General features: G+C 43.0%; 2 protein-coding genes across 2 annotated transcripts; one reads left to right on the forward strand and one right to left on the reverse strand.

Moving 5' to 3' along the window:
- The first annotated feature begins 384 nt into the window (after nt 1-384).
- On the forward strand, nt 385-9,565 carry AMDHD1 (amidohydrolase domain containing 1). Its single transcript, XM_069000465.1, has 9 exons — nt 385-554; nt 1,095-1,201; nt 2,455-2,519; nt 3,116-3,393; nt 6,113-6,338; nt 7,307-7,431; nt 8,282-8,375; nt 8,772-8,932; nt 9,309-9,565. The coding sequence occupies exons 1-9, from the start codon at nt 418-420 to the stop codon at nt 9,421-9,423; spliced, it is 1,308 nt and encodes a 435-aa protein (XP_068856566.1). The 5' UTR covers nt 385-417; the 3' UTR covers nt 9,424-9,565.
- Nucleotides 9,566-13,125: 3,560 nt separating this feature from the next.
- Nucleotides 13,126-25,144, reverse strand: HAL (histidine ammonia-lyase). The gene is made up of 20 exons (XM_069000440.1): nt 24,788-25,144; nt 24,294-24,354; nt 24,098-24,125; nt 23,731-23,805; nt 23,560-23,632; nt 23,409-23,475; nt 23,183-23,220; nt 22,973-23,098; nt 21,460-21,599; nt 19,959-20,006; nt 19,207-19,354; nt 19,035-19,130; nt 18,861-18,919; nt 18,020-18,100; nt 17,335-17,400; nt 17,069-17,234; nt 14,796-14,930; nt 14,114-14,222; nt 13,951-14,020; nt 13,126-13,524 (listed from the first exon to the last, which is right to left on the reverse strand). The coding sequence occupies exons 1-20, from the start codon at nt 25,032-25,034 to the stop codon at nt 13,375-13,377; spliced, it is 1,983 nt and encodes a 660-aa protein (XP_068856541.1). The 5' UTR covers nt 25,035-25,144; the 3' UTR covers nt 13,126-13,374.
- Between the last annotated feature and the right edge of the window lie 380 nt (nt 25,145-25,524).

Consider the following 25,524-nt stretch of genomic DNA (forward strand, 5'->3'; position numbering starts at 1 on the left):
GATGGACGCAGGGAACAGGGCACGTGGCCAAACAAACGCTCCCACATCAGAGGCTCCTATTTTCCTGGCAAAGGGAAATCTCCAGGTGGTGCTGTGAGGACTGAGAGCTCCGGGAAGCCCCAGCTGGAAAAACCGGTGTTTCGGAGCTGATCATGAACCAGCGCGATGCACGGATGTTGTCACGCTATCCTGGACCGAATCAAGCACAGCATCCGGCGCCTGGAGCGGGCTGCGGCAAAATTAGGGCAGACCAAGCCGGGCAGGGCCCAGGCCGGGTCCGGGTCCGGAGCCGGGGTCGGGGTCGGGCTGGGGCTGGTGCCGGGCGAGGCGGGGCAGGGCGGGGGCAGGAGGGGCGCTCGGCCGCACCGCCCCGGGGGACTTTGAGCCGAGCGGCCCCGGCACTCGGTGCCCGCGGCCATGGCGGGCCGGCAGCGGCTGCTGCTGGAGAACGCCGAGCAGCTGGTGCTGGTGTGCGGCCGGCGGGAGCCGTGCCTGCGGCGGGAAGGCGCTGCCGGCCTGGGCGTGCTGCGGGGCGCCAGCCTGGTGGTGGGGCTGTGAGTGCGGGGCCGGCGGGGCGCGGGGGGAGAGTGGGGAGCTCCGTGCGAGGGTGGAACGCATCCCCCAAGCGCCGTCCAGGGCTCCCGGTAGCATCCTCAAACTCCACTGGGAGAACAGCCCCAAAGAGGCTGTGGCTTCCCAGGGCACGGGGCGTGATTGAGGTCCAGGCAGTCGATGGCAGTTTGATTTCTGTGAGGGGAAGAGTGCCCTGCAGATAGATACCTGATGGAGCAATGCTGTATGCTCGCTGATCCACTGCAGGAAAACAATGTTACCTAGCAGGAATTAGAACAGAAGAGTACCAAGGTGTTGTCCAGAGGGGTCTAAGCAGAGGACAAGCGTTATGGCAAACAGCTTGAAACGCGTGGCATTACCCCAGTGTTTGCTGTGCGTCTGTAAAACCAGCAAACCACCTCCACATGTGCATCTTCAGTCCTGCTGAAGGTCCTGCCCCTGTTGTCCCAGGAGCCCTGTCGCTGAGCGCTTGACTTTTAAATAGTCTCGCATGTTCTTTCTTCGTTGTCCGTGGTTTGCAGGGATGGTTGTATCAAGGCTGTGGGCCAGGCAGATGTTATTCGCAATCAGTTTTCGGAAGCAACGTTTGAAAGGATAATTGACTGCTCTGGGAAGTGTGTGTTACCAGGTAGGTGTATTTTTCATAATGATACAAAGGAAGAGCATTTCCAGCAGGTTGAGGGAGGTGATCCTGCCCCTCAGCCCTAGTGAGGCTACATTTGGAGTGCTGTGCCCAGTTCTGGGCTCCACAGTACAAGAGAGACATGGAGCTCCTGGAGTGGCAACAAAGATGATGAGGGGACTGCAACACCTCACTTATGAGGAAGGGCTGAGGGAGCTGGGTCTGTTCAGCCTCAAGGAAAGACGACTGAAAGGGGACCTCATCATTGTCTGTAAGTACTGATGGGAGGGTGTCAAGAGGATGGAGCCAGGCTCTTCTCAGTGATGCCAAGCAGGACAAGAGGCAATGGGCAGAAACTGATGCACAGAAAGTTGCGCCTGAACATGAGGAAGAACTTTTTTACTGTGGAGGTGACTGAACACTGGAACAGGCTGCCCAGAGAGGTGGTGGAGTTTCCCTCACTGGAGATATTCAAGGATTCTTTTGGGATTCTTGGTGGAGCTCTGTCTCCTCCTGTTTTGTCTTTAGATTTGTTCCTCTGTCGTAGATCACAACAGGGATGTAGCTGGCTCCACAGAGTGACTCTTTAGATTCACTGCTCTTTTCTGTTCTCTCTCAACCTATCAGCCATTCAGCCACAGAGCTCAGTCTGTCCATCCTGGCCACAGATGTTTGGAGACAAAAGAGATTTTAAGTCACATACTCTGCAACTTTGCCTGATAAAAAAAACCCCAAAGCTGGGCAAGTCTATTGCATGCTAAACTATCCAAATGGTGTTAGCACATGAGCTGTCAGACCTCTGTTTCTCTTACAGTGCCCTTGCCATTCAGCAGTGTCAAAGTGTAGAAAGGTTCACACTGTTGTAAGAGTTGTTTGATGAAGTCTAGTGTGCTAAGCCCAGCCTAAGCAGTTTGCCTTTTTTTAAAGAGTACAGGCTTAAAGTCTAATGAACTCTTTCACAGTTTATTATTTGTCCTTTCTTCCACAGTTTGAAAACATTATCAAAATAACATGAAAAACTCAGCAACTGAGGCATTTACCTGGATAAATGCATAAGGTGTCAGACCTAAAAAAAATTGCAATAAAATAGCCTCTGAAGAAAATCCTAGATATTTGGCTGGTTGGATTTTTATTTTTTTCTAAGCAACAGAGACTTTTTAGGGGAACTTCTGCTGTCTATTTAATTTGCTTGCATGTTCATAATCTTTTCTCTTACACAGTGAAGTAACCCAAGTGTACATTTACTTTGTTTTCTTTAGGCCTGGTAGATGCACATACACATCCAGTGTGGGCTGGTGACAGGGTTCACGAGTTTGCAATGAAGGTAACAGCATAAAATTGCACAGATGGATTTTTCTTCCTCCTCTTTTTTTTTTTTTTTTAATGTATAACGATTTCTGCTTCCTAGTGACTCTCATCTTTCTTTTATAGAAAAATATATAATTTCTGTTAGAAAATCTGCTTGAGGGAGGAGGGATGATTTTTGAATACTGGTAGGCTGAGAGGGGAGTGTACCTGCATCCTTTGCAGCCAGCCTTGATATATTTTTACATTAATTGAAGCAATATAGGAGTGCTGCCTTCTATCACCATCTAAATATTGATTTTTTTTCTCCCTTATTCTTTTCCACATAAATGAATTTTTAGCTAGAGATTGGTTTTCCCCTTGGGCTCGGGGGAAAGCAAGTCTTCAGAGTAATTCTCTTTGTGCCACTTCTTACATCATTTCTTCACTTAAGTGGAGGGGAGAGAGAAGAAAAGGGGGAGGAAGAACTAATGTGGTTTTTTTTTTCTCTTCTCCTTGTCTCTCTCACTGCAAAGAGACCTCAAGGCACTTTCCAGTATCTCTTGGATGGAAAATGCATGGTTCATAGCTAATTATATGGGGGGGTGTTGTTTGTTTTCTTTTCTTTAACCTAAGCTGGCAGGTGCATCCTATATGGAGATCCACCAGGCTGGGGGAGGGATACATTTTACTGTGGAGCACACTCGGAAGGCCACGGAGGACGAGCTGTTCACCACTTTCCAGCAGCGCCTCGAGCGCATGCTCAGAGCAGGATCCACGCTGGTGGAGTGCAAGAGTGGATATGGCTTGAACTTGGAAACGGAGCTCAAAATGCTCAGGGTGATTGAACGTGCTAAGAAATCCATGGATATTGGCATTTCCTCAACGTACTGCGGAGCTCACGCTGTGCCCAAGTAACAGGACTTGACTTGTCTTTCTCTTGTTAAGTACTGCTGCTTGGCATTGAAAATTGGCTGCTGTTTTCAGGAAGGTTTCTTCTACCTCACTCCTAAAATACAACCTACTTGAGAAAAAACAGCCAGTATTTATAGGAGGCTCTCCTAAATTTTAATTTGAAGGAAGGCAGGGGAACGTTATTTAATGACTCCTAAATGCCAGCACAGGCTTAGTGCAGAACCCCTGCCTCCAGCCAATGCTCACACTGAACATAGCACAAATTAGAAGGTTTCCTGTACAGAAGTTCTTCTGCTTGCATTTGCTGCTATCCTTCAAGCTTAGTCTCTGCCATGAGATTTTATTTTGGCCAGCAAACAACAAAAAATACCTTATTTAATCCTTATATACCTCCATAAACAAAGTTTAATTATGCTTCCATTCAGTGAAGACTTGCATATATCTTATAGCTGTGAGATGAGTAGAAGATTAAACTGTGTTTAATCCCAATTATTCTGATGGCTCAATTAGAGGTATCATAAAAGTCCTTTCTCACTTTTGATTTTTATTTTGCTATGATGAAAATAACATCTTCATGCTACCAGATTTCAGTGTATGAAGGAATTAACAAGGAGTTTTAGCTAGATATTTTGACATACTAAGTGGTAGGCTGCTGCAAGACAAGGCATGTGAGATAGAGGCAGGCTTATTATGTGGCAATATTCAAGAGATGTTCATTAAAAGAAAAAAAAAGCATACTCCAAAAAAACCCCAACCTCTCTTGAAAAATTCAAGAAAACATGACCCAGAAAATATTTTTTGCAATCTAATTCTTGTGTATTTGGAGCAGGATGGTAAATTATCTTTTGTCAATTTAACTATGGAAAATGAATCCTGTATCATCTTCAGCAACTGGAAGATGGTTAAGAATAAAGTAACTAAAATCAGCTGAAAGCACCAACTACTTCTTTCAAGAAGTTCTACTAAAATTTAGAGGACTTATGGTAAAATAAAATTGACCTTTCACCCCAAATGATACATATATTTCTTAGTCCTTCCTTTTTCCCTCCCCTAAAAAGCTTTGGCAGGATCTCAATCAAAATCCTGATTAATAGTCTTTCCCACCAAAATGGTTTGAGCATTTCTATAAACCAATTAAATAAATTCCAGTGTTTTTACAAACATATCAACTCTTGTGTTAGAAAGACAGATGTACCTTCTCATTCTCTGCACACTTCTGTCCCCTCTGAAGCACATCAAGCATAATAAAATGTAGTAGTAGTAAGGATATTGTATTTTAAGTAAGGAGAAAAGGTAATTGGGCATTTGAGGAAATTTCCTGAAGGAAATACTGAGTTATCTGTGTTTCCCAGTTTGTGACTTTTTAAATCCTCTCTTCTCTTTTCAGTCAAATGTTTGTGTCTAGCATATTTTGCTTGAATTTTATGCTACCCCTCCAACTTAGACTCTGGCTTGGGTTTTCATTTTGACCAGGAGGAAATCTGCAGTTCTTCCTTGGTCCCTCCAGTCATCATTTTGCATCCAACGCATGATTTGGGGAATGTCTGATTTTTAAAAATTATTATTTTTTTTAATTGGCAAGTGTTTATTGGGCCCTTTTAAACTTTAGCAGGAAATTTTCAAAGTGGTTTCCTGAGCAGAAATCTTCTGCATTAAAACAACAGCAGTTTTGTTTTGCATTTTGGGGCACTATATCCATCAAAAAGTGAAACTAATACTTAGTGTTTCCCTCTGGTTTGTCTTGGCTCTGACCCTAATTCTTTCAGCCCAAATTCCTCCAAAGGCTGCTGAGTAGAAAGAGAAAAGGGATAAGCCTTGGCATGGTCAGAGGCTGAGCAACCCCAATGACTGTTTCAGTGAGAAGTGAGTGGAAGAAGGGCTCTGCTTTCTAACCTTGTTTATAAATTCAGGCAGAGTTTGGCTTCTTTACTTTATTGCCATTGCACGACTCCCAGCTCAGCCATGTGCAGCACTCCATAACACCGGTGTCTGCAGGCCTTACGGTGCCTGAAACGAGCACTGGGGTTCTCAGACATTTGGCTGCTGCACATCCCTTGTCTTCAGATATTAAAATTCAAGAATGCTAAATCAACTGCATGTTTTGGGACTTTTTGCTCTTTCCAAGGTGTTTAGTGATCTCTCCTGGGTTATCTTTATGTAATAGAGGATTCATAAATGATTCTGACTTTGGCAAACCAAACCTTGGGAAGTCCCTTTGATTAGAAACAGTTATCTGTCCCTCACTCTTCATGATGTAAAAGGAGGAGAGGTAAATTAAAAATAATGACTTATGCTGCATATCCCCTTTGAGTTTTGATACTTGCAAAAAAATTTTGCATTAATACAATTTAACATATTTAAATATTCATTTACATATTTTAAATAGTTGTATTTTAGAATACAGTATAAGGAGGTCAGAATATATGAATAGGAAAGCAGAAGAATTTGTTTTAAAGTATCCCATATCTTTGTTAGCATCCAACATGCCAACCTTATTAAAAATATTAAGTAATACAATCTAATATTCTTTGAATGGAAAGTAACTCATGTTGGAGGGCACATGAATTACAATCGGGCTTAATTTTTTAAGAAGTTTATTTGAGGAATTCATATTTACATCATTTCCTAAGTAATCTAGTAATTGCATGTATGGCTTCAATGTGTGCCAGGCTTGAAGGATGTTACTCATATGGCTCTGTAACATTGTCTTTTCATTAGAGGGAAAACTGCTACTGAAGCCACAGATGACATTATCAATAACCACCTTCCTAAACTGAAAGAACTCAAACTAAGTGGTGAAATACATGTTAACAATATAGATGTGTTCTGTGAGAAAGGAGTCTTTGATCTGGAGTCTACAAGGAGAATACTTCAAGCTGGAAAAGATATAGGGTTACAGATTAACTTCCATGGTGATGAACTCCATCCGATGAAATCTGCTGAGGTACGTCTTTCTTAACATTCATTTTTGCTCCGGTGAGAGCCCAATCTGTGAAAGAATTGCAGTTTTCAAAACTGAGGTTGTTTTTTCTAAGACTTTATGAAACAGACCATTCATAGGCATCGTTTCTATCAGAAGATAGGAAGAGCAGTCCATGTGCAGCTTTGGAGTTAAGGACATGAGAGAAAGCCTTGACCTCTGGGACTAACGTGCACTGGCTAAACAAACATTGACTTTGCTTATCTTCCACATGGGATACAGACTGGGAATGTGGATATCCATGAACCCAAGAAAGACAAAAACATGGTTTCTATGCAACTTGAAAAATATTTTGTTCGTTAAATGTGCTGTTAGAAGCAACAAGTCAAATTGCAGTGAGCACACTCAGCAGTCTCATTACTCAGATATCAGTATATCTGAGCACACTCAGAGGGGTGGTTTAGTCAAGGCTAGGTTCCCAAATGTCTTGATAAAGGAAGTCACTTTGAGACCATGTTTCACCATCATTTAAACACTGCTTCCTCCTTGTGGGGTCTTCCCATGGTTATTCTCTGCTGTATTTAAAAAAAAATGCCACCAAACCAAAAACTTGGATGATTATAAAAACCTCTTTGGCTTCCCTATTGAAGGCATCATTCAGTTTTGTGAACTATTTTCTGATGGATCCTTTATGAACAGGAGTTGGTAATGTTTTCATCCATGGCTCTCACACAGTTTGTGTGTTTGGCTGTTAAAAACACCACTGAAGGTGTGCTTCTGCTCCGTGGGTGGATAAAGTGATCAACTTTTCCTGCAGTAAATTAACAAATATTTTTCTCTGTATTCTGATTGTTCTTCCAAGCATTCTTTTCTATTTCTCTTCTGGTAAATTTTGCATTAATAGTGAATTGTCTCCTCCAGTTATTTGGAAACAACTTTTTTTTTACTGAATTAATTGAGAATAGTGAGTAATTGCTTGAAAATTTACTTAGCTTGGAGCTGAACTAGGAGCCCGGGCCATCAGCCATCTGGAAGAAGTTAGTGATGAAGGTATCGTGGCGATGGCAAGAGCTAAGTGTGCTGCTGTCCTTTTACCAACAACAGCCTACATGCTAAGGTAAGGCCACTAGATTGAAGGGGAAACTTTTGTAACTGCAGGTCCATGTGTGTGGTTTTAGGGTCTTTTGATGTAAAAACAAGCATCTGTCTATGCTTTAAGGATCAGTCGGAGTCAGTGGAGACAATCACAAGTACAGAGAAACTGAATGAGCCTCCTTGTGTCTTATTTCTGCTGGAAATCCACAAAAAATCTGTGAGATTATTGAAAAGTCACGCAGTAGATTTAGAATGGCTTTAGAGCAGCTATGGCTAAAACTTCCTAGAGAGTGTATTTCCTAGTGCCCACCCTGCAAACACCTACACAGATTAATCCAGGGGCTGAACAATTTTGAAATGGCTATTCCAGATATTGAAATTATTGAAAACATCTTTTGCATTATAATTGCTAAGTGAAAATATCTCTAATGTATGCAGATTAAACGCACAGTCTCAATAATTGGGAAGCGACTGTTGCATTGCATGTGCCACTGCTCATATTTGGGAGCCTATCTTTGAAGCTGTAAGAACTAGAAAATCAGGTTTTTAGTGAAATGAAGATTTTCATCTTGTAAATTCTGAAGTGTCTGAGGACTGGATAAACACCAGAATTTCAGTGGCCTGCAGCCTGACGGTTGATACTGGCTGCTGCCACATGCTGTCACTGCAAAAGTTGTGGTGCACACTCCCCATTTATGTTGTCCATAGGGTGATAGGTAGGGATGCAAGAGGAGAATTTGGGCTTTCATCTCCAAAAGGATCAGTGTAACTGAATGCATGAATGTAGCCAAACTGAGAGATGACTTTTGCCCTTGTAAATCATTGTATGATAACTAAGCAAATAGTACTGATAAGTTTCTTTTTCCCTCTAGACTGAAGCAACCTCAAGCAAGAAAAATGTTGGAAGAAGGTGTTATAGTTGCTCTTGGCAGTGACTTTAATCCTAATGCATACTGTTTTTCAATGGTAAGATAATCCTAATACTGAAACCACAGAATTATGAAATTTCTTACTAGTACAACTTGTGTGTAGGTCTTGCACACTTAAAACTGGTTTCATATGCACAAGGAGAGCTGTATGCCCCACACAGACATCTGCCTGTGCTTGTTTGTGTGTACTGGGAGTTTTCGCCAGAAATTCTTGAAACCAGAATGGGTCCCATCCTTCATGTGCACTGAGAGGCCTATTCAAAATGCTCTCAAAGCTACTGATTTTAGAATTCTTGCTTTGGAGTTGACAAGATTTATGTTGTGCAGAAGAACTCCTTCTGTTGTGCAAGGAAGAAGGAGAGTGCTTAGGGATTTGAAGCATAAACAGCTTTGTGTTCCTGGTCACTCCCATTGTCCCCTTCCTTGCCTACAGCCTATGGTGATGCATCTGGCTTGTGTAAACATGAAGATGTCAATGAATGAAGCACTGGCAGCCGCCACCATTAATGCAGCTTATGCTCTGGGCAAATCAGACACCCATGGCTCCTTGGAAGTCGGCAAGCAGGGGGATCTTCTTATCATAAATTCATCAAGGTTTGTTCTTCCATTGGCATTTGCAATGTGCTTTAACAGTAGTTGTCCTCACTGAGTAAAGGGACACTGGTAGCATTTCAGACCCTCTTTCATTTTCCTTAATTACTCCAGCAGGAAATAAAGCCTAAGACTTTTGGGGCTGTTATTACAAGTAATCCATGCCTAATTACAAATTATCTAAAGAGAATATGTGTTTATTTTGTGGAAGAAATTCTCTACTGATAGACTCACTGTATTCATGCAGCAAGAGACAACATGTAGACATGGAATAGTGTTTTCCCATTTCCAGGCAAATCTTATAAAATTGCCAGGTATGCTGGGCATGTGACCTGTTCTTATGCAAGTTTATGTATTCTTAAACATCTTGTGTTTTTAGGTGGGAGCACTTGATTTACCAGTTTGGTGGACATGAAACATTGATCAACTACGTTATAATTAAAGGAAAAGTCGTCTATGAAAATGAGAGGTGTGAGACAATGAGCAGTTACTGAGAGAAGGCAGTAATTTAGTAAACTACTAAAATCAAATTAGTATGGAGTATTTCAAAGCAACAGACAAATCAGATTTGTATTTACCAGTAAATTGTTTGCCTGCTCACCTTACTCTTATTCAAATAAACCTTACGAAGCATTACCCATTTGGTGCATCTCCATGTCCATAGTTGTCCTGGGTTGAGGTGTATTCTATTACCATCCTCATGAGCTGTTGAAATCAGGTGGGGCAGTGTCTCCTTGCCTCCTCCCCCCAGACTATCTTTCTGTTAATGGCCCATCATTGTCCTGCTGCATGACTCAGAGATAACTCCTTCTGGACTATCTTCTGTTAACGAGCCCAATCAACACCTGGCCTCATGACTCATTACCCCATTGTGAGATGCTCCACCCAGAGGGAGGAACCAAGCATCCCATCATGGATATAACTGGGACTCTGAGCATCAAAGGGACTCCACTGGATTTCCAGAGGACAGGAGCTACACAGCCACCGCTGGATTTTCTGAGGAAGAGCAGACCCCTTCTACTACAGGATCACCACTTCAGAGGATTGCAGCCACCATTCTACCAGACTGCTACCACTACCCTGCCTAATAGGGACTCAGGTTGTATCTTGACTCTGTCAGTGTTTTCTTTTACTTTCTTTTCCTTTTCTTTAATTTCCATTAAATTGTTATTCTGACTTGGTGCCTCTCACTGGTTTGTTTTCAAACTAGTACAATAGTCCTTCTCTCCAGCACAATAAAATAATTTCTAATTGTATCCATCTTAAATAAGACAGTTTCCAAAAATGTTTTCCTATACAAGTAATCTATAATATTACTATATTTGAAAATAACCCAAACAAACTGGCAATGAGTAAACAAAGTTTGGATCCAGGTAAGATTTACTGGGGAGTGTGACAGAGGGCCAGGGGCTCAGGCATGCACATTTGGGATGGCCCTTGGCTGTGCTGGGAGATCACATGCAGTGTCATACAGATGTTCCAGAAAAGACCCAATTTTATTTATTTTAGGCTGAATCTGAAATAACATGGGACGTAATTGTTTGTGGGAGTTTGAATGGGATTCTGGTAAGTTAAGTATGGTATCTCCTACTCAAAGCCATGTTGAAGCTTAGGAGCTTAATTTTTTTAAAGCACTCTTTCAGCTACTATTTTTTTCCCCACAGCTTGCACCATCATTTAGGAATGCAGTATGTAGAAAAAAGGATGATACAGCTCTGGAGAGTTGAAGCTTTTGCAGTATTTAAGCAGAGGGTCTGTGGTAGGAGTGTCTCTGAATACACATGGACTGGGATTTTTCTTCAAATTTTCAAATGGATGGTGGCTGCAGAAGCAAAAGGGATTTACTTTCTGGAGGTGAAGTCATAAAACTACACCTGACAAGCATGAAGAACTTCACATTAAAAATAAGTGCTGACATGAGCAGGTGACATAACCTGCAATACAGAGCACAGTGCTTTAGTGAACCAGACCTTTGAGGAAGGACAATGGTCTCATTCTGATTAACAGGTATTTGAAAGCCATCACAAATATGTATGAGCATTATTATGACCTCCTGATCTCCCTGGGCCTTGGGCATATCTGTTAACACCTAAAATATGCAAGCCATCCCCTGTAGTATCTTTCTTCATGCTTTATTTGATCCAGGCTAGCCAACTAAATCAGTTTTTTAAACAATACAATAGCATTCCTGCCACCTGACGTGTTTTCCTGCAAACAGATGTTGTACCAGATGTGGGTGTGGGACTTTGTTTTCATAAAGCTTGAAAGAACATCTGAAATATGCGATTGCAGGGTCCATTCTGCCCAAGACAGCCTTCATAAATAATGTTTATACAGGGATTTGAGAAGGCTGTCAGGGAAGGAGCACCGACATTTCTTGCATGCAGCGTGCAGGCAGAGTGGTGTCTCTCAGTTCTGCACAGGCACGGTGCAAAACCTGAGGCCACCATGCTGCAGTGTGTGCTGGGGGTCCCTTGGTCCCAGGCAGCCAAAAGCAGAGGTGAGCGGGAAGCAAGGCCCAGAATCTCTTCTCTGAATGCCTATGGTGTTTGGGGCCCAAGACTGCATAAAGGAAAGCCTCAAATATTCTCTTTCTGGACAGGAATAGGCATTTGTGGCCTGAAACTACTGATGTGAGGGAATTCTGCTCTCATGCACGAGATCTCACGGGAACCTGAACCATGAGTTTGCCCGGCCAGCTCGGGTGAATCCAGCAGCCATTTGGGAATGTGCCCCAGGGCTGTAACTAGGGGCAGTTTGCAGTCAGAGCATGCGATTTTACTTCAGGGGCACAGCTGGCTTGAGTGGTTCCCAACAGGCAGCTATGTGGTCCTGCAGTTTGTGGCACTGTTGTCCCCACAGCTGCCAGGGAAGGCACACCCCTCCGGATGCAGGAAGTTGTTTTGTTTTTAGCCTGGCTCACTTCAGTGATGACATGCACAGTGCTGGCTCCCACAGCACGGGGAGCAGGACATAGGTAACGTGGGCATTGGAACTTCTGCCAGCCTCGCTGCTGAAGGACCCATCAGCCTTAACACATGGCTGAAGGCAAATGGTGGATCCCACAAGATAGAAGCCTGTCTGTTTGTTCACACACTTGTTTTTACTTAATACCTGATTTTATACTAATTGAAACAGTTTCAGGGGGAGATTGAGACCTGCCTGCTACAGAGAGCCTCACACTGAAGGAATAGAGACTTTCTTGGCACATGAGGGAGAGACAGGATGGAGATGTTGTGCATCAGGTGCAGAAGGAAGGAGCTTAGCTGGGAGCTCATGTGCCATGGGTGTCCTAGTTCCCAGATCTTCTGGCCAGGATAGGTGTCTCCCTGCTAGGTTGCCAGCAGGCATGAGCCCTCTCCTCAGGGCACATGTAACATGGCAGGTCTCGGACACCCAAAGGCAGCCCCACACTGGTGCGTTGGCTGCCCGTGCAGCCTAGCCAAAGCTCGTGCTGAATGCCCCACAGCCAGATCAGTACTGCCACGTGATCACTGCACCATGATGTGAAATCCATGTCCTGACTCTTCCCTTGCAAAATCAAGCCTGTGCCAGAGGTCAGTGCTGTAACACAGAGCACACTCTGTCATAATCCCATCTATGGGGACAGGGCCCTTGGCACACAGGCAGAGCCCTGGTGAGCCATGTGAGTGTAGGTCTTGGTGCTATTGCCTCAGCACTGGTTCACATTCACCACTCCTACACCTCTTCCCCCTTTTCTGGCCCATGTCCTATTATTTCCAAATTAAGCTTTTGCTTTACATTTTCATTATCACACACATGACAGGAGAATAGATGGCTACAGCCATATATGAAGCCTCAGTTTATTAATTGCAGGTGACAGCCCACAGCTCTTGGAAAGCTGCATTAAGTGTAGTCCATCACCAGAATATAATATATTTGCTTTGGAGCAATGATCTCCATAGCACACTCCTATGCTCACAGCTTTTCTGATTTGTGAAGCACCTGCTCTAAAAATGCTCCTGTTATGCAAGAACCTGTACCTCACATACGATCTGCAAAAGAGAGAAGAATTAAGTGTAAAGATAATTTTGCTTGTGGCAAAATGAAGGGGATCACAGCAATTACCCTAAAGGGGAAAAAAAAAGGTATCAAGAATATTGAACTTAGGCTGTTTGATATCATTGGAACAGATGAAGAGAAAACAAACGAAGAGTTGACAAAACAAACACTGGTTTCAGCAGGAGTCTGAATGATTTGTGTTCAGAAGTTCATGAAATTCAGTCAAAACCACACTATCATGACAAAGTTGTCTTTCACATGTGAGGAAAGCAGTGAGATTTTTCTTTACTATCTATTTGCTCCTGAGCTAGACAGACAGGTCCTCTGGGTCACCTGGAGAAACCACATTGAGTTTGAGTAGAACAGCCATGCTCAGGTAAGGTTCTGGAAAGGATCTGCTCTCTTCCAGAGGATTGCAACTCTTAAAGTTCATTCTGATGCCTGTGGTCATGACTATCATCTGCACTCATTCTCAGTGATCCTAGGGAGAAAGCTGTAGGTGAAATGGGTCTTGATTCAGGGATGTGTTCCCTCCTGTACTTTTCAATGTAAGGTTTAGCCACTTCCCACACCTGTGAAACAAGGATGTGAAACAGCAGAGTCAGAGGCAAGACAAAAGGTCAGCTAAGACATCAACACGAGTTCAGGAAACCTTATAGAAAAGTTATTGGGATAGAGGTGGCAAAGCTATGTAGATATGCTATATGGGATGAGCAGAACCAGAGAGGCAGATAGAGTGAGGTTTAGGGAAGAGCACATGGATGGAGTTGACAAGGGATGGGAAAAGATACAGCTCCAAGGGGACAAGGTGAAAAATACTTTGTCTTGTCTTGTTACCAGGCTAATGCTCTGTGTGCAATAGCTGGGAGAGAATCACTGCACTTGCTACAAAACCACTTGACCATGAAGAGGGTAGAGCAGCAAGAACAGCAGCTGGCATGGACAAAGAAAAAGGGTTCTAGACAATCCTATGGCACAAGCCAAAAGCCAGCACTTACCTTCTGGTCCACGAGCAGCCTGTGAGCTGCTTCAATGTCTGGGGCCATGAAGCGATCCTTTATCCAGGGCCTGTAACAAGACATTGGGGAAACATTAACCACCACTGCCAGCAGCTGCTCTCCAGGCAGGCAACCTCTGAGGAAGGTGTTTATCTGATCTTACCTCACCACGGAGCGCACAAGGTCGTAGACCTTCTCCAATGGGGTTGTTGTTCTCAGAGGGCGTAGGAATTCAATGCCCTGGCAGGCAGCGAGCAGCTCGATAGCCAGAACTAGGAAACAGAACAGCGAAAGGGATGTTTGGCAGGTACAGCTCAAGGCGAGGTTTCCTATGTAAAGCTATCCCTGGCCTTTGTTCTCACTAATATGATATGGTTTCAGGCAATGTGAAAAACCAGTGGATCCACATGCCCCAGAGAGCCAGCCCAGTGGCAGGACCATTTCATGGATGATGCTGGGGGCAGTATCAAGCATTTCAGCAAGCAGATTTTGGGTGCTCTGTTGTACAGACCTTTCAAGTGTACCAGGAAATCCTGGTCACCAGAGTCTTAAATCCCTAAGAATCTTTTCCAGGTTAACTTGAATACTCAAATTAATGTCCATCATAAATCAGAAAACTTCTTTAGCACTGAAAAAAGAGGGGCCTGAGCTAAAAATGAAAGTTCTCCCTATGAAGCTTGCAAGAGCCCACATGAAAACACTGGTAAAATGACTGCTTTGGAAGAGAGTCTTCTGTCTGGAGATGTTTGCATTGTATCTGCTTACCTCACACCTGATCATTATTTGTATTAGCTTCTCATTTTCGTGAGTCAAGGTCTGTCTGGAAATCAGGATTTTAATTTTACCTTGTTCCACGTGTTCAATAACTCTCAAAGCTTTTCTTGCAGCCCATCCTCCCATGGACACGTGATCCTCTGTAGCAGCACTGGTTGAGAGAGAATCCACAGAAGAGGGGTGGCACAAGGCTTTGTTTTCAGAAACTGCAAAAATCCAGCACAATGAATGTTGGGTGGAATGGGCATGAGACAGCCGAAGCAATGGACAACGTGGAGATAAGAGCCTATCTACCACCTTGGGTCCAACTATTGCTTCTCTTTTGAGGATGCATCAGTATTTTACCTGGACTGAGTAATTTGTAATAACCACCTTGAAAATCTACCATTGCCTCTGAAAACTAACCAACATCAGTCTTTAGACACAAATATTAATCAAATATGGAACGACTGCTCACTCTTCACTCCCCCATCTCCAGGCTTGAGTTGCTGTGGCTAAAAGGCCTGAAGGAAACTGAAGAAGAAGAGCAGACAGCATAACTGAAACACAAGCCTGGTGCTGCCTGTTGCTCTAGGGCAACTCTCTGTAAAGGGCATTGGCTCCCTCTGGTTTTGGTCACGAATATCGCCCCTCCCCTGTTTTCAAGAGCACAGCTAGAGATCAGCATCTGGTCTGCTCATTGCAGCTGAGGCACTTTCAGAACTTCCTGTACAAAAATGCAGGAGTGTGATACAAATCTTCTCCCACTCTCTTCTTGCTACAAGGCTGCCCATGTCCGTGAGCATGACACCACTCCAGCTTTGAGAGCCAGGTGCAAGCTCTGGAGTAAATTCTCATGCTGCACCCAAAAGCAATGGCAATTTGGCTGCAGCAAAGGCCTTAGGCACCATTCAATGACAATTTGAGGTTGAGAATTGCTCTTTATAAGAGAAAAATTGAGGTCTGAATTCACAGCACTCTGGCTGCACTGGGCCTTTTCTTTCTGAAGCCCAGCAGGATGCCGTGTAATGCCCCTGCCAAATTAGTGGCTTCAGAAAAGCTACAAGAGCGACAGAGAGGTGGTGACACCAATTGCAAACAGGCTGGAGTGACACAGTCTAGGACCAGAGCCCAGCTGGCACATTCAGGCAGGTGACAGCAGGTCCCAGAGAGGCTGCATGTGGCCATTGCAAACAGCTCGGTCTGGCAGGCACAGAGCTGCTGGAACAGGGTCAGACAGACACATCCAGTGGTGCTGCAAAATGTCTGCAAATTTTTTGCAGCTTTATCTTAATATTAACCCTGGGAGTGAAAAACATTAGCTGATACACAAACAACCCAGAAAATGGCAGAGTGATTAAAAAAATATTAATGATTAAAAAATAGGTTAAAAAAAATAAAAGGCACTCAAACTTCAATTCAGATAAAATCCTGGCTATTTTGATCAGGATGAGATGATTTTGACCCATGGACTCCTAGTGTCAGCAGAGGCAGGGCTATAATTTTCATTTCCCACAGCAGAAATCACAAACACCCCAGAATCTGTCACACCAGATTGCAGAAGTGTGCAGTGAAACCTGATGCTGTGTAACCAGCTGAGGCCTGGAGCCATCCTAAACGCTCCCCAGCCAAAAGGTAAAGCTTCCAGCCCTTAAACGAGGGGGAATGAGCATTTCAGCTTCTCTTCCAGGCCCACTTGCCAAACCAGCCTCTAGGCAGGGTTCCTTTAGCATATTGATTTAGTTAATTCACTTGTTTTTCTGCAGAATGTTTATCTACATGTTTATCTGATATCCTCTGTTCCTGTGTTTGTTTGTATCTTAAAATTTACTCTCTTCTCATAGCATGTTTATCTTTATATTGGCTCATGCTTCCCTGAACCTATGAACTGTGGTATCCCAGCAGCCATCAGGTTTCTTGTTGCCTTAGTCACGGGTACTAGAGGAAACACTGAACTGATGTCTAATTTCAGTGTGCTCCCCCAACAGCCAGCCCTGCAAACTCCGGTCTGCTGAGGACTGTGGGGTCTAATACTGATGTACAGACCAGGCTGTCAAATGGAGACACCCAGTACTGAGGGCATCAGGCCACCTTTGAGACAAGCCTGCCCACCAAAGTCCACTTAAGAGTTTGCACGCTCAGAGCACTGAACATACCCAAGGGTCAGTGCAGAGTAAGGAAGCCTGAGCTGAAATAATTGCAGCTGCACTCAAAAGTCACGCTTTACGAGACAGCAAAAAACACGCGGAGAAGAGACAGAAAACAGGAGCCAGATACCTTTGTGTCTACTATTAGATTACATCTGTCTTGAAAGAAATCAGTCTTTCTAGCTTGCTCTCCCTGTGGTAATTGCTCAAGCACTCACCCAGGGCAGCTGCTGTGCAGTGTGCAATCATGAAGCCTGAGTTCAGACCTCCTTCAGTGACTAAAAATGCAGGCAGTTCGCTCAGTGAGGGGTTGCAGAGCCTCTCAATTCTTCTTTCACTGATTGCAGCGAGTTCATGCACACCAATTGCCAAATAGTCCAGAGCCTACAAAAAAAGATCTCATTAAACCAGATGACAGAAACAAGCAAGCAAAAAAACCAAAACAGAAACAAAGTTTTTTTCCTTTTTTCAAATGCTGAATTACCTTTGCAGGATATTCCCCATGAAAATTTCCTCCAGAAATGGTCTCTTCTCTTTCAGCAAACACCATCTTTAAGGAGAAGTTGAGGCACACACAAGTGAAATACAGTTTACATGAGAGATATCTGCGGTAATTGGAATATCTTAACTGAAGGAGTATTTGTGCTCATAGGCTTTTATGTGCAAGCACTTTATATTGCATCCACACTTCCACTTTTCAGGAAATGAAGACACAATCTCAGTTCTTCAAATTTGTACATACAATTTTGATATGTATTTTTTTCAAATAAGCTACATAAAGGGAGGTCTTTGATGGAGAGTGGGGAGGGGTGCAAAGAAACCCATCTGTTCAGATCCTAGCATAGATTTTCAGTTCCTTGATAGATCCTCTCCATGACAGTTACAATTTTGGACAGATTAGAAGCCATAATGCTTATCAGCAATTGATATGATGCTATGTACAGCATCATTACAGTGGTGACAGAAATGCAGCCTTGCATTGCAGCGCTGACAGAAATCCTCCCGTGCAGTCATAGGAAAGGAAGAGAGGTTACTGTTGCAAACAATGGCAGTTATTGACCAAAGCCAGTTATGACTTTTTTGCCTCCTGTGAGAGTAATTATACTGAAGAAAAGAATAAAAAAGGCCAAGCAGGATTTTACAAAGTATTAAAGTAATCGAAAAGATACAGGGTTGTCCGTGGCACTGTTGATTTCGGTCGTTATTATGTCCTTCACAAAAGCAATTGTATCATTTACAATTCCATGGACCTAGAACAAAAGACATTTGTGCCTGAGCTTAGTATCTGCACTTAGTTCACCTTCAGGATGCTGACTGAGTTGCAGGGACCCTCTTTCCCATCATCCCACTCGACCTTCACACATGGAAGACAGTCTTGGATTGAACATGAGGAGCTTCACTGCCAATCCTAGACATTTGAAAGATGATATTCACTATTATTGTGGCAGTTTTGCCAAAAGAGTAATCTGAATATGACATTCTTTACTTGTTTGAGTTGGTTTACCTAAATGGAAGATATTCATTCAGTGGCAGAAGTGTTATGAGGGAAGAAGTAGCCTTACAAAGACTCACAGAAAACCTCTTATTAATTAATTGACTTCCATTAATTCCACTGATTTAATAGTTATGTTCCTGTTAAAACACATACGATTGACTTCTTCCAACATGTTTGAGATACTACACTCTGTTGGCTTTTGGAAACAGCTAGTTCATGTTCTTAACACCAATGCAGAAGAAAGTCCCTACAAAATCTGCAAGCATGGAAACTAGCACTTTGCTTCTGAGCCCTGGCCTCTTCCAGATCTGAACACTGCTTTGTTAGATGCTGCTGATGGGTACATGCTCGCAATCAACAAATTACATGCCTCCATTATTACAATTCTGAAGTGAAGAAGAAGCAAAATAAGAGTCAGACAGAGTCAGACAGCACATAACTGACAGTATTTCTGAGGTGGAAACTTCACCATCATTTATCTATTATTATAGAAGGATATAAAAGTCAGTTTTTACCTGAGGGCAGCAGCGCATTGTGTACGCATCCTGAACTCGGTCACAGAATCTATGGCTCTCTGGAAGAAAAAAGGGGGGCAAAACCCAAATATTCCTTACACAAAAGCATTGTGTCCTGTTGAAGGACCCAGCTTGTCCTGGTAATCTGAGAGGGTGAAGGTTAAGATTGTTCACCTGCTATTTCTGATGGATGATGGTCAGAATCTAGAAGGGACCTGAATCGAAAGGCCACTTCAGCCTGCCCTCGATGTGGGCGCACTGCATGGATATCTAGTAAGACCAGTTAGATGGTTAGGCTTTGCAAAGCTTTTGTTCAGCAAACAGACAGGGAAGGCCCAGTACCCACCAGTGTCAAAGGCCCTTGTTGTACCCTTCAGGACTTCGAGTGTAAGGGCAGCAATGATGTCAGCTTGCCTTGCTATGGCCCCTGCTCTTTCAACTGCCTCACAGCCCAATGAGGTGATCATTTGTGTCCCATTGATGAGGGCCAGACCCTTCAAAGGGAGAGCAGGTGTTAAGCAAAGTCATTGCAGCATTCCACGCACTGTGACAATTCCCCATATCTGTGACAATTCTCCTTCCCACATGAAGAAGTTAAAGACCTTTGCCTAGCTTCTTGGACCATCCTGAAATCATAAAATGCACAGCTTGACTGAGCATCTTTGCTATGTAAAGTGTCAATGCTCATGACCCCACTAAGTCACTGCAGACACCCTTGGGGCACCAGTAGTTCCAAGTAAGTCAGACACCTGCTTCAAGTCAGTCATCTGACCTCCTGTTATGGCCAAAGAGCAGATAGGTACCTTGAAGGTCCCTCTTAGACAGCTGTTTCAGGATGGCATAAAGTGCTTTCTGAAGGGGCCTGTCTCTCTCCACTGACCACACAGCCAATCTGAACACCAAGCTTGGGTCTGACATTTCAGGTCAAGCAGGGTGACACTAGGAGGAGTGAATCCCACTCCTGACAACCCTTCATCAATATCCTTCTGAAGCTTGCTTTAAAATTATTAATTCATTTAATGCTTTTATTGTACATATAAAGCAAATAGTGATTGACTGTGCTCGTTTTCATCAGCTGACATCATTATACTTTATTACCTCTTTAGGTTTCAAGGTAATTGGTTTCAGTCCATGGGCTTCCAGGACCTGTGAAGGAGTTCAATGCCAAGGTAATTAATGAAAAATACTCTTCAGTAACTAAGTCACTAAAATTTAAATGTTTCCATGAACAGAAATACTAACAAATTTCTTAAGTGATGGGAGAAAAAGAGCTTTATATCACAAACATATAACATATTTTTTTCTGCTGGGCTAAATAAAGGGCTTCCAAACTAGCACCTTATTTCCTATTGCCAGTACAAGAAGGTAGCAGGAGCACTTAAGCAAGATACTGTCACAGCCCATTAACATCTACTGTGTTCTAGATGATGGGAGAGGGCAACAGTAAAGAAGGCTGGAAACCTCTTGGGAAGGCAATTCTGCCTACACCCTGCCTCACAGCATTTTGGCTTGGCATAAATTATTCCTTTTTAAATGATCCCCTAATCCTTTCAATAGAAAATCTCTAGTGGCAAGAGGAGTCCTATCCAGTTTATTCTATACATGTCTATTCTAGAGGGCAATTGCTCTTGTAGTAAATGGAGAAACAGCATAACCTATTTCTCATTTAATCCTCTCACCCTTTCCAACAGAAGAGGTAATGCATCTCAGAAGTGTACAGCTATAGCTTCTGATTTTGAAGGTCCAGAACACACTGGTCTGCTTCCTCTCTACTCCTCTCCCTGTGTAGTCCTCAATCCTTCTCCAGTCTATAGTGATGTACACCTATCAATTCACGAACAAGTCTGGTATTTAAATATTCATGGATAGGAGTGATAGGTGTAGCAGAACAAACTACCATGAAAGACTTTGGAGGGGCTGGACTTGGAGATACTTAACACAAGATCAATCTGCTGATGTGTTAGTGACAGAATAACCATTGATTAAAACCTAATTCCATTTTAACACTTCCGTCTTGTGAAGGAGAATGATATAAAGGCTCCTTGTAACCCTAGTTAGTTTATCAAAAATAAAATATCCAAATCTATGTATTTACTTAAATCCCTTATAAAATCAGTAGAAATTTTACTGTGAATATCTTGCCTCCAGTAAATCTCCAGGTACTCTCTGCATTTGAGAGGTGATCTTGGGTTTTTTAGAAAAGTGTTGATGTTCATGGAGCTGAAGATACAGTAATAATTCTTTCAGAGTTGGTATCATATCCTGTCCCTTTCTCCAGTTCATAAATGATGTCACTGTGCTATCTTGTATTGCAATACTATGGCATGATATGTCTTTAGGGCTCAATAACATGCTGCTTATTTATGTCTCCTCCAGTGACATGTGGGTCAGTTATTACATACTTCATGGACCCACCTTCCTCAAATTAGAGGATGAGTAGCTAAAGACAACCTAGTCCTAATTCAAACTAGTATAGAAAATCCAAAGACTTTTACATGTTATTAATCTGAGCAAAAGCTCTCTTTCTCTCAAAGCTACATGCAATTTGAAAAATGAGTCAGCAAGCAGAAAAAAAACCAATCAGCTGCACGAATCTTACATATTTAGCATCAGCCCAGCCACTCTTCGGGGACCACATCTTTCCCTCTCCAATTAATCCCAGAGCAAGATGAGAGAGAGGGGCCAAGTCTCCGCTGGCTCCAACTGTCCCTTTCTCTGGGATATAAGGAAGGCAGGATGCTAGAAAGAAAACAAAAATCACTCATTTTAGAGCCTTCCCTTGATACACTTCTTGGAAAACAGAGAAGCCAGCTTGTAAGTGTGGTCACAGTAACATCCTGCAATCATGGACAATGTCACCAACAGGACTACTCTCGCTGCAGCCTGGGGGACACAGCCCAGGGTGATTGCACCTACAGCAAGGCAGCTACAATGCTTCTTGTCTCAGCTCTCCATCACAGGGTGACCACCTGGTGTGGACACAGCTATCTCCTAATTTCTTACTCTACTAAACACTGGGCTATTCTTAGAAACCATCTTTGAGCCCTCTTCTCCCCATCCTACTCCTCTGGGCACTGAAACGTGGAAATGAAGAAATGGAGCCTGGGAAATATCAGAAGAAGCAAGGAGGGAACCTGTCTGTTCCTCCTCTTTTGCAGAGCTAAACACTGAATTGCAGCTCCTTCACACACTGCAGGAGGAGGAGGAGGGTGTTACAGAGTGCAGCACAAAGACTGTTTTTGGGGCTCACATAAATGAACATGGCTCTTCTCTCATACACGTGGTCTGTGGTCTCAGAACAATCTTCCCAATCTACAGTTTAGGAAAAGAAGAGAAGGAAAGTTGATCCTAACACTGACTTTAGACAGAAGGTGCTCTTTGCCTGGCAGGCCCCACCAGAGGGGCCATCAGTGGTCATCAGCTAATGAACATCAGCCACTGCTTTGGGTTCTCTGCCACAGCATCTGGCAAGGGAGGGAAGGCCACCCAGCTGGAACTGCTGCGGCAGTTGTGGCCATGTAAGATGCTGACTGGCCATGGGCTTCTGTGTGGCTGCCTTGTAGCCCTTGTGTACAAACACTTCTGTAGGTCTCAGGGGGTCTGCTCCCAAAACCAGGTGGTGCTTAAGTGGGTCTGCTTCACAAACACCAACACATGCAGTGCTCTGTATGGTAATAGCCCCCTCCTCCCTAAATCCCTGTATTCCTAGAGATGGTGACACACACAATACCACCCGACAGGACAGAAGAGACAGAAGAGAGAGGACAGAGACTTGAGCCTTTGTAAAAAAGCTTTCCCAGAGCCATGCTCTTAGTCAAGCTTAGCCTTGAACTAATTATCTGACCTTTCAGAAGCTCATTTCCCAAATTTCTGCCTGTTGCATTCCTTTCTCTCAGCCTTTCCAGTCAGTTAAGCTCATACCCCATGTCCTTCAACAGAGCAATGGTCTCCAGTTGTGAGCTTTTACAGCCAAGCTCTAGCCCTGATCTCTCACAACTACCAAACTGAAAGACCAGCATCTGTAGCTTGACCCATTGAGCTACACCTTTTAACAAAACAGTTAAAAGGAAAAACAAAAGGGAAAGGAAGATTTTCTTTAAACATCTTTTTACCATTAAACGCTTTAATAACTTGCTCGAGGGTTTCTAGGGATATTCCACTGTATCCTTTGGCTAGGACATTGATTCTCAGTGCCAACAGCATGCGAGATCTCTCTGGGGTCAAAGGTTTCCCCACACCTGAAACAGTAACAGAACCCTCTTGGTTACTTACCTGCTACCAACAAGGGCAGAAAAGGGAAACACCAAGCAATCTCTCATTACCTGCAGAATGTGAACGAACCAAGTTCACTTGAAGCTCCCTACAGAAAAAAAAAAATATGTTAAACCTCAAAAAAAGTATAATCAGGTTTTATTTTGCACAAAACAGAAGGAAGTCCTGAAGCAGCTCTCTCATTTAACCCCAAACTATACAACTACAGGGTCGAACTGCTCCCTCTTCTTCCTTTCCTGAAAAGAAAGGGCAGAGAAGGCTGCACACACAACATACCTCAGGTTACTGTTTGGGATGACAGTCCTGGCAAACTTTCCAAAACCCGTGGTGATGCCATAAACAACTGCAAGAAATGTACACTGCTGGTTAAGGAGGGAACCTGATGAAGTCTTCTAAACAATTAATAGTTAAAAGCAAAATTATTTACCCGTCTGTTCCTTTACGATCCTTTCAATCACTTCTCGTGATTGTTTGACTTTAGCTTCAGCTTCGGGTGTGAGCTAAAACATAAGTAGTTTAAATATTAGCTTATTTCTCATTATTTAGTTGTAGAAAAATAAACATATAATTTTTAGCTGCATTTGTTCAGAATTTTTACCTTTATCTTGTAGAGTCCCTTTCCTAAATTGACCAAGTCCTCTGTTGTTAAGCTGTTGCCATCTAAAGAAATATACTACACCAAAGAACCACATTTTAGTTTGGGATATGGATACATATAATGTTGCTTTACAATCAGTAATAATAAAAAATACAGTCAAAACTCAGCAATGACAGGAAGCTTCTTCATGCTTATTCATAAGACAGGAACCCAGGTAACAAAAACATAAGTACATTATAGTTTAGTTTTCTAGACCCAGCCAATCTAATAGCCCCTGCTTTTGTGAATGCTGCACTGGCTGAACTCAGCATTTTCTGGTGAGTAGCAGGATTTGTTACCAAGTTGTAAAATCATTGGTTATTCTTACCTGTTCAGGTTCTCTGTATTTGCTGTATCTGAAAGTTTTGTAAAGGAAAAAGGGCAGACAGGATTTCACAGGTAGTGAGTACTCAGTTACAGCTGGCAATGTGTTTTAAGAATGAAGGAACTCTAAAAAAAACAGGCAATCTGGAAAATTACAAATCTGTAATTGTAAACCTTCACAAAGCACTCAAAAAGGATACAAATGAACTCCTTCTGGTTGAGATGGTATGAAATCTGGAGACATTATATCTCCTTCTATAACTAGAAGAAATATGCAGAATAAGCACATACAGGATTAAATTGCATTCTTCAGGTAAGTTAATTTGTTATTTATTACAATTCACAGCAGTAAGAATTCTGATTTCCAGTTATCATTCCTGAACATACTTGTTCACTTCTGGGAAAATAACAAGGAAGTATGTATTTATTTAAGGTATTCCAAAAGCAAAGGCAGAGCAGCTTACACTATATATGACAGCAGATACAGAAGATGTATATAGAATCCTATACCTTCTAACTTCTGTGTAGTTCTGTTCCTAAAAATTAAATATTCTTAAATTATTGGGCATTTTCCCATAAAAACTGTAGACAATCTCTCAGGTGTAATTTTAGATGAATCTAGATAAAACCACAGTTTGCTGACTCAGATGACAACACAGTCACTCTGCAATGCAATGCTTAAGGTTTTGCTTACCAACTTCAACAAATTCATTGTCCTCTAGAGCATCCCCCACGGTATCATCAAGATCCAGCAAGCCAAGTCCCTTGCACCTTCGAATGTAAAACTTTACTTCTTCCACCGAGGCAAATCCCCCATTGTCAGGCTTGTTTTTCATGTACCGTCTCACAGCTTCCTTTCCCAGCCACTCAATGGTGGTTGTGGAGTTTAGGCATGGCACTGCCAGCCATTCTCCTCGGACATGCACCGTGTACCTCGGCATGTTTTCTCTCCAAAACTTGTTCCTTGACCAAGGGCTGCAGCGTGCAGCAGCCTCACATTTACCACACAATAGCCTGAAGAGCTGTGCCTGTCTGGAGCCCAGTGTTGCAATCAGATAGAGGCAAAAATCCACGCTCAAAATCCTCACCTTTGTAAATACATGAGATCAATGTGTTTGGCTGACTTCATCCAATCAAAACAAACCCAGGGAACACACCCTTTTCACAGAAAGGCACACACCCCCCAGCTATTGCCACAGGAATTTTATTCTGAAGATCACATAAGGAATATAGACATGAAAATCCAGGAGCTGAGTTTATGTAGCAGGAATAGATATATTGGACTAAGCTGCAGTGCAACTGTTCTAAAAATGTAAGGGTTTAACAAGAGTTAACAGCTATCGCCTAACAAAAACCTCCACAAGGGACAGGGCTGCAAGAGAGGCACCTTGGGAATATGGGTTGCTCATGGCTCTTAGGACTGAAAGAAGA

This window comes from Aphelocoma coerulescens, chromosome 1A (genome assembly GCF_041296385.1).
Source record: "Aphelocoma coerulescens isolate FSJ_1873_10779 chromosome 1A, UR_Acoe_1.0, whole genome shotgun sequence".
NCBI classification, from domain to species: domain Eukaryota; kingdom Metazoa; phylum Chordata; class Aves; order Passeriformes; family Corvidae; genus Aphelocoma; species Aphelocoma coerulescens.

What these genes read in the sequence shown, in the direction of transcription:
- AMDHD1 (XM_069000465.1), top strand. Translation starts at nt 418, where the DNA reads ATGGCGGGCCGGCAGCGGCTGCTGCTGGAGAACGCCGAGCAGCTGGTG. An exon ending in GGAGCTCACGCTGTGCCCAA is followed by an intron (nt 3,394 to 6,112) that starts GTAACAGGACTT and finishes TCTTTTCATTAG; the next exon opens with AGGGAAAACTGCTACTGAAG. An exon ending in ATGCATACTGTTTTTCAATG is followed by an intron (nt 8,376 to 8,771) that starts GTAAGATAATCC and finishes CCTTGCCTACAG; the next exon opens with CCTATGGTGATGCATCTGGC.
- HAL (XM_069000440.1), bottom strand. Translation starts at nt 25,034, where the DNA reads ATGCCGAGGTACACGGTGCATGTCCGAGGAGAATGGCTGGCAGTGCCA. An exon ending in ACAGTGCCACGGACAACCCT is followed by an intron (nt 17,401 to 18,019) that starts GTATCTTTTCGA and finishes TTCTCCTTAAAG; the next exon opens with ATGGTGTTTGCTGAAAGAGA. An exon ending in CTGCACAGCAGCTGCCCTGG is followed by an intron (nt 14,931 to 17,068) that starts GTGAGTGCTTGA and finishes GGATTTTTGCAG; the next exon opens with TTTCTGAAAACAAAGCCTTG.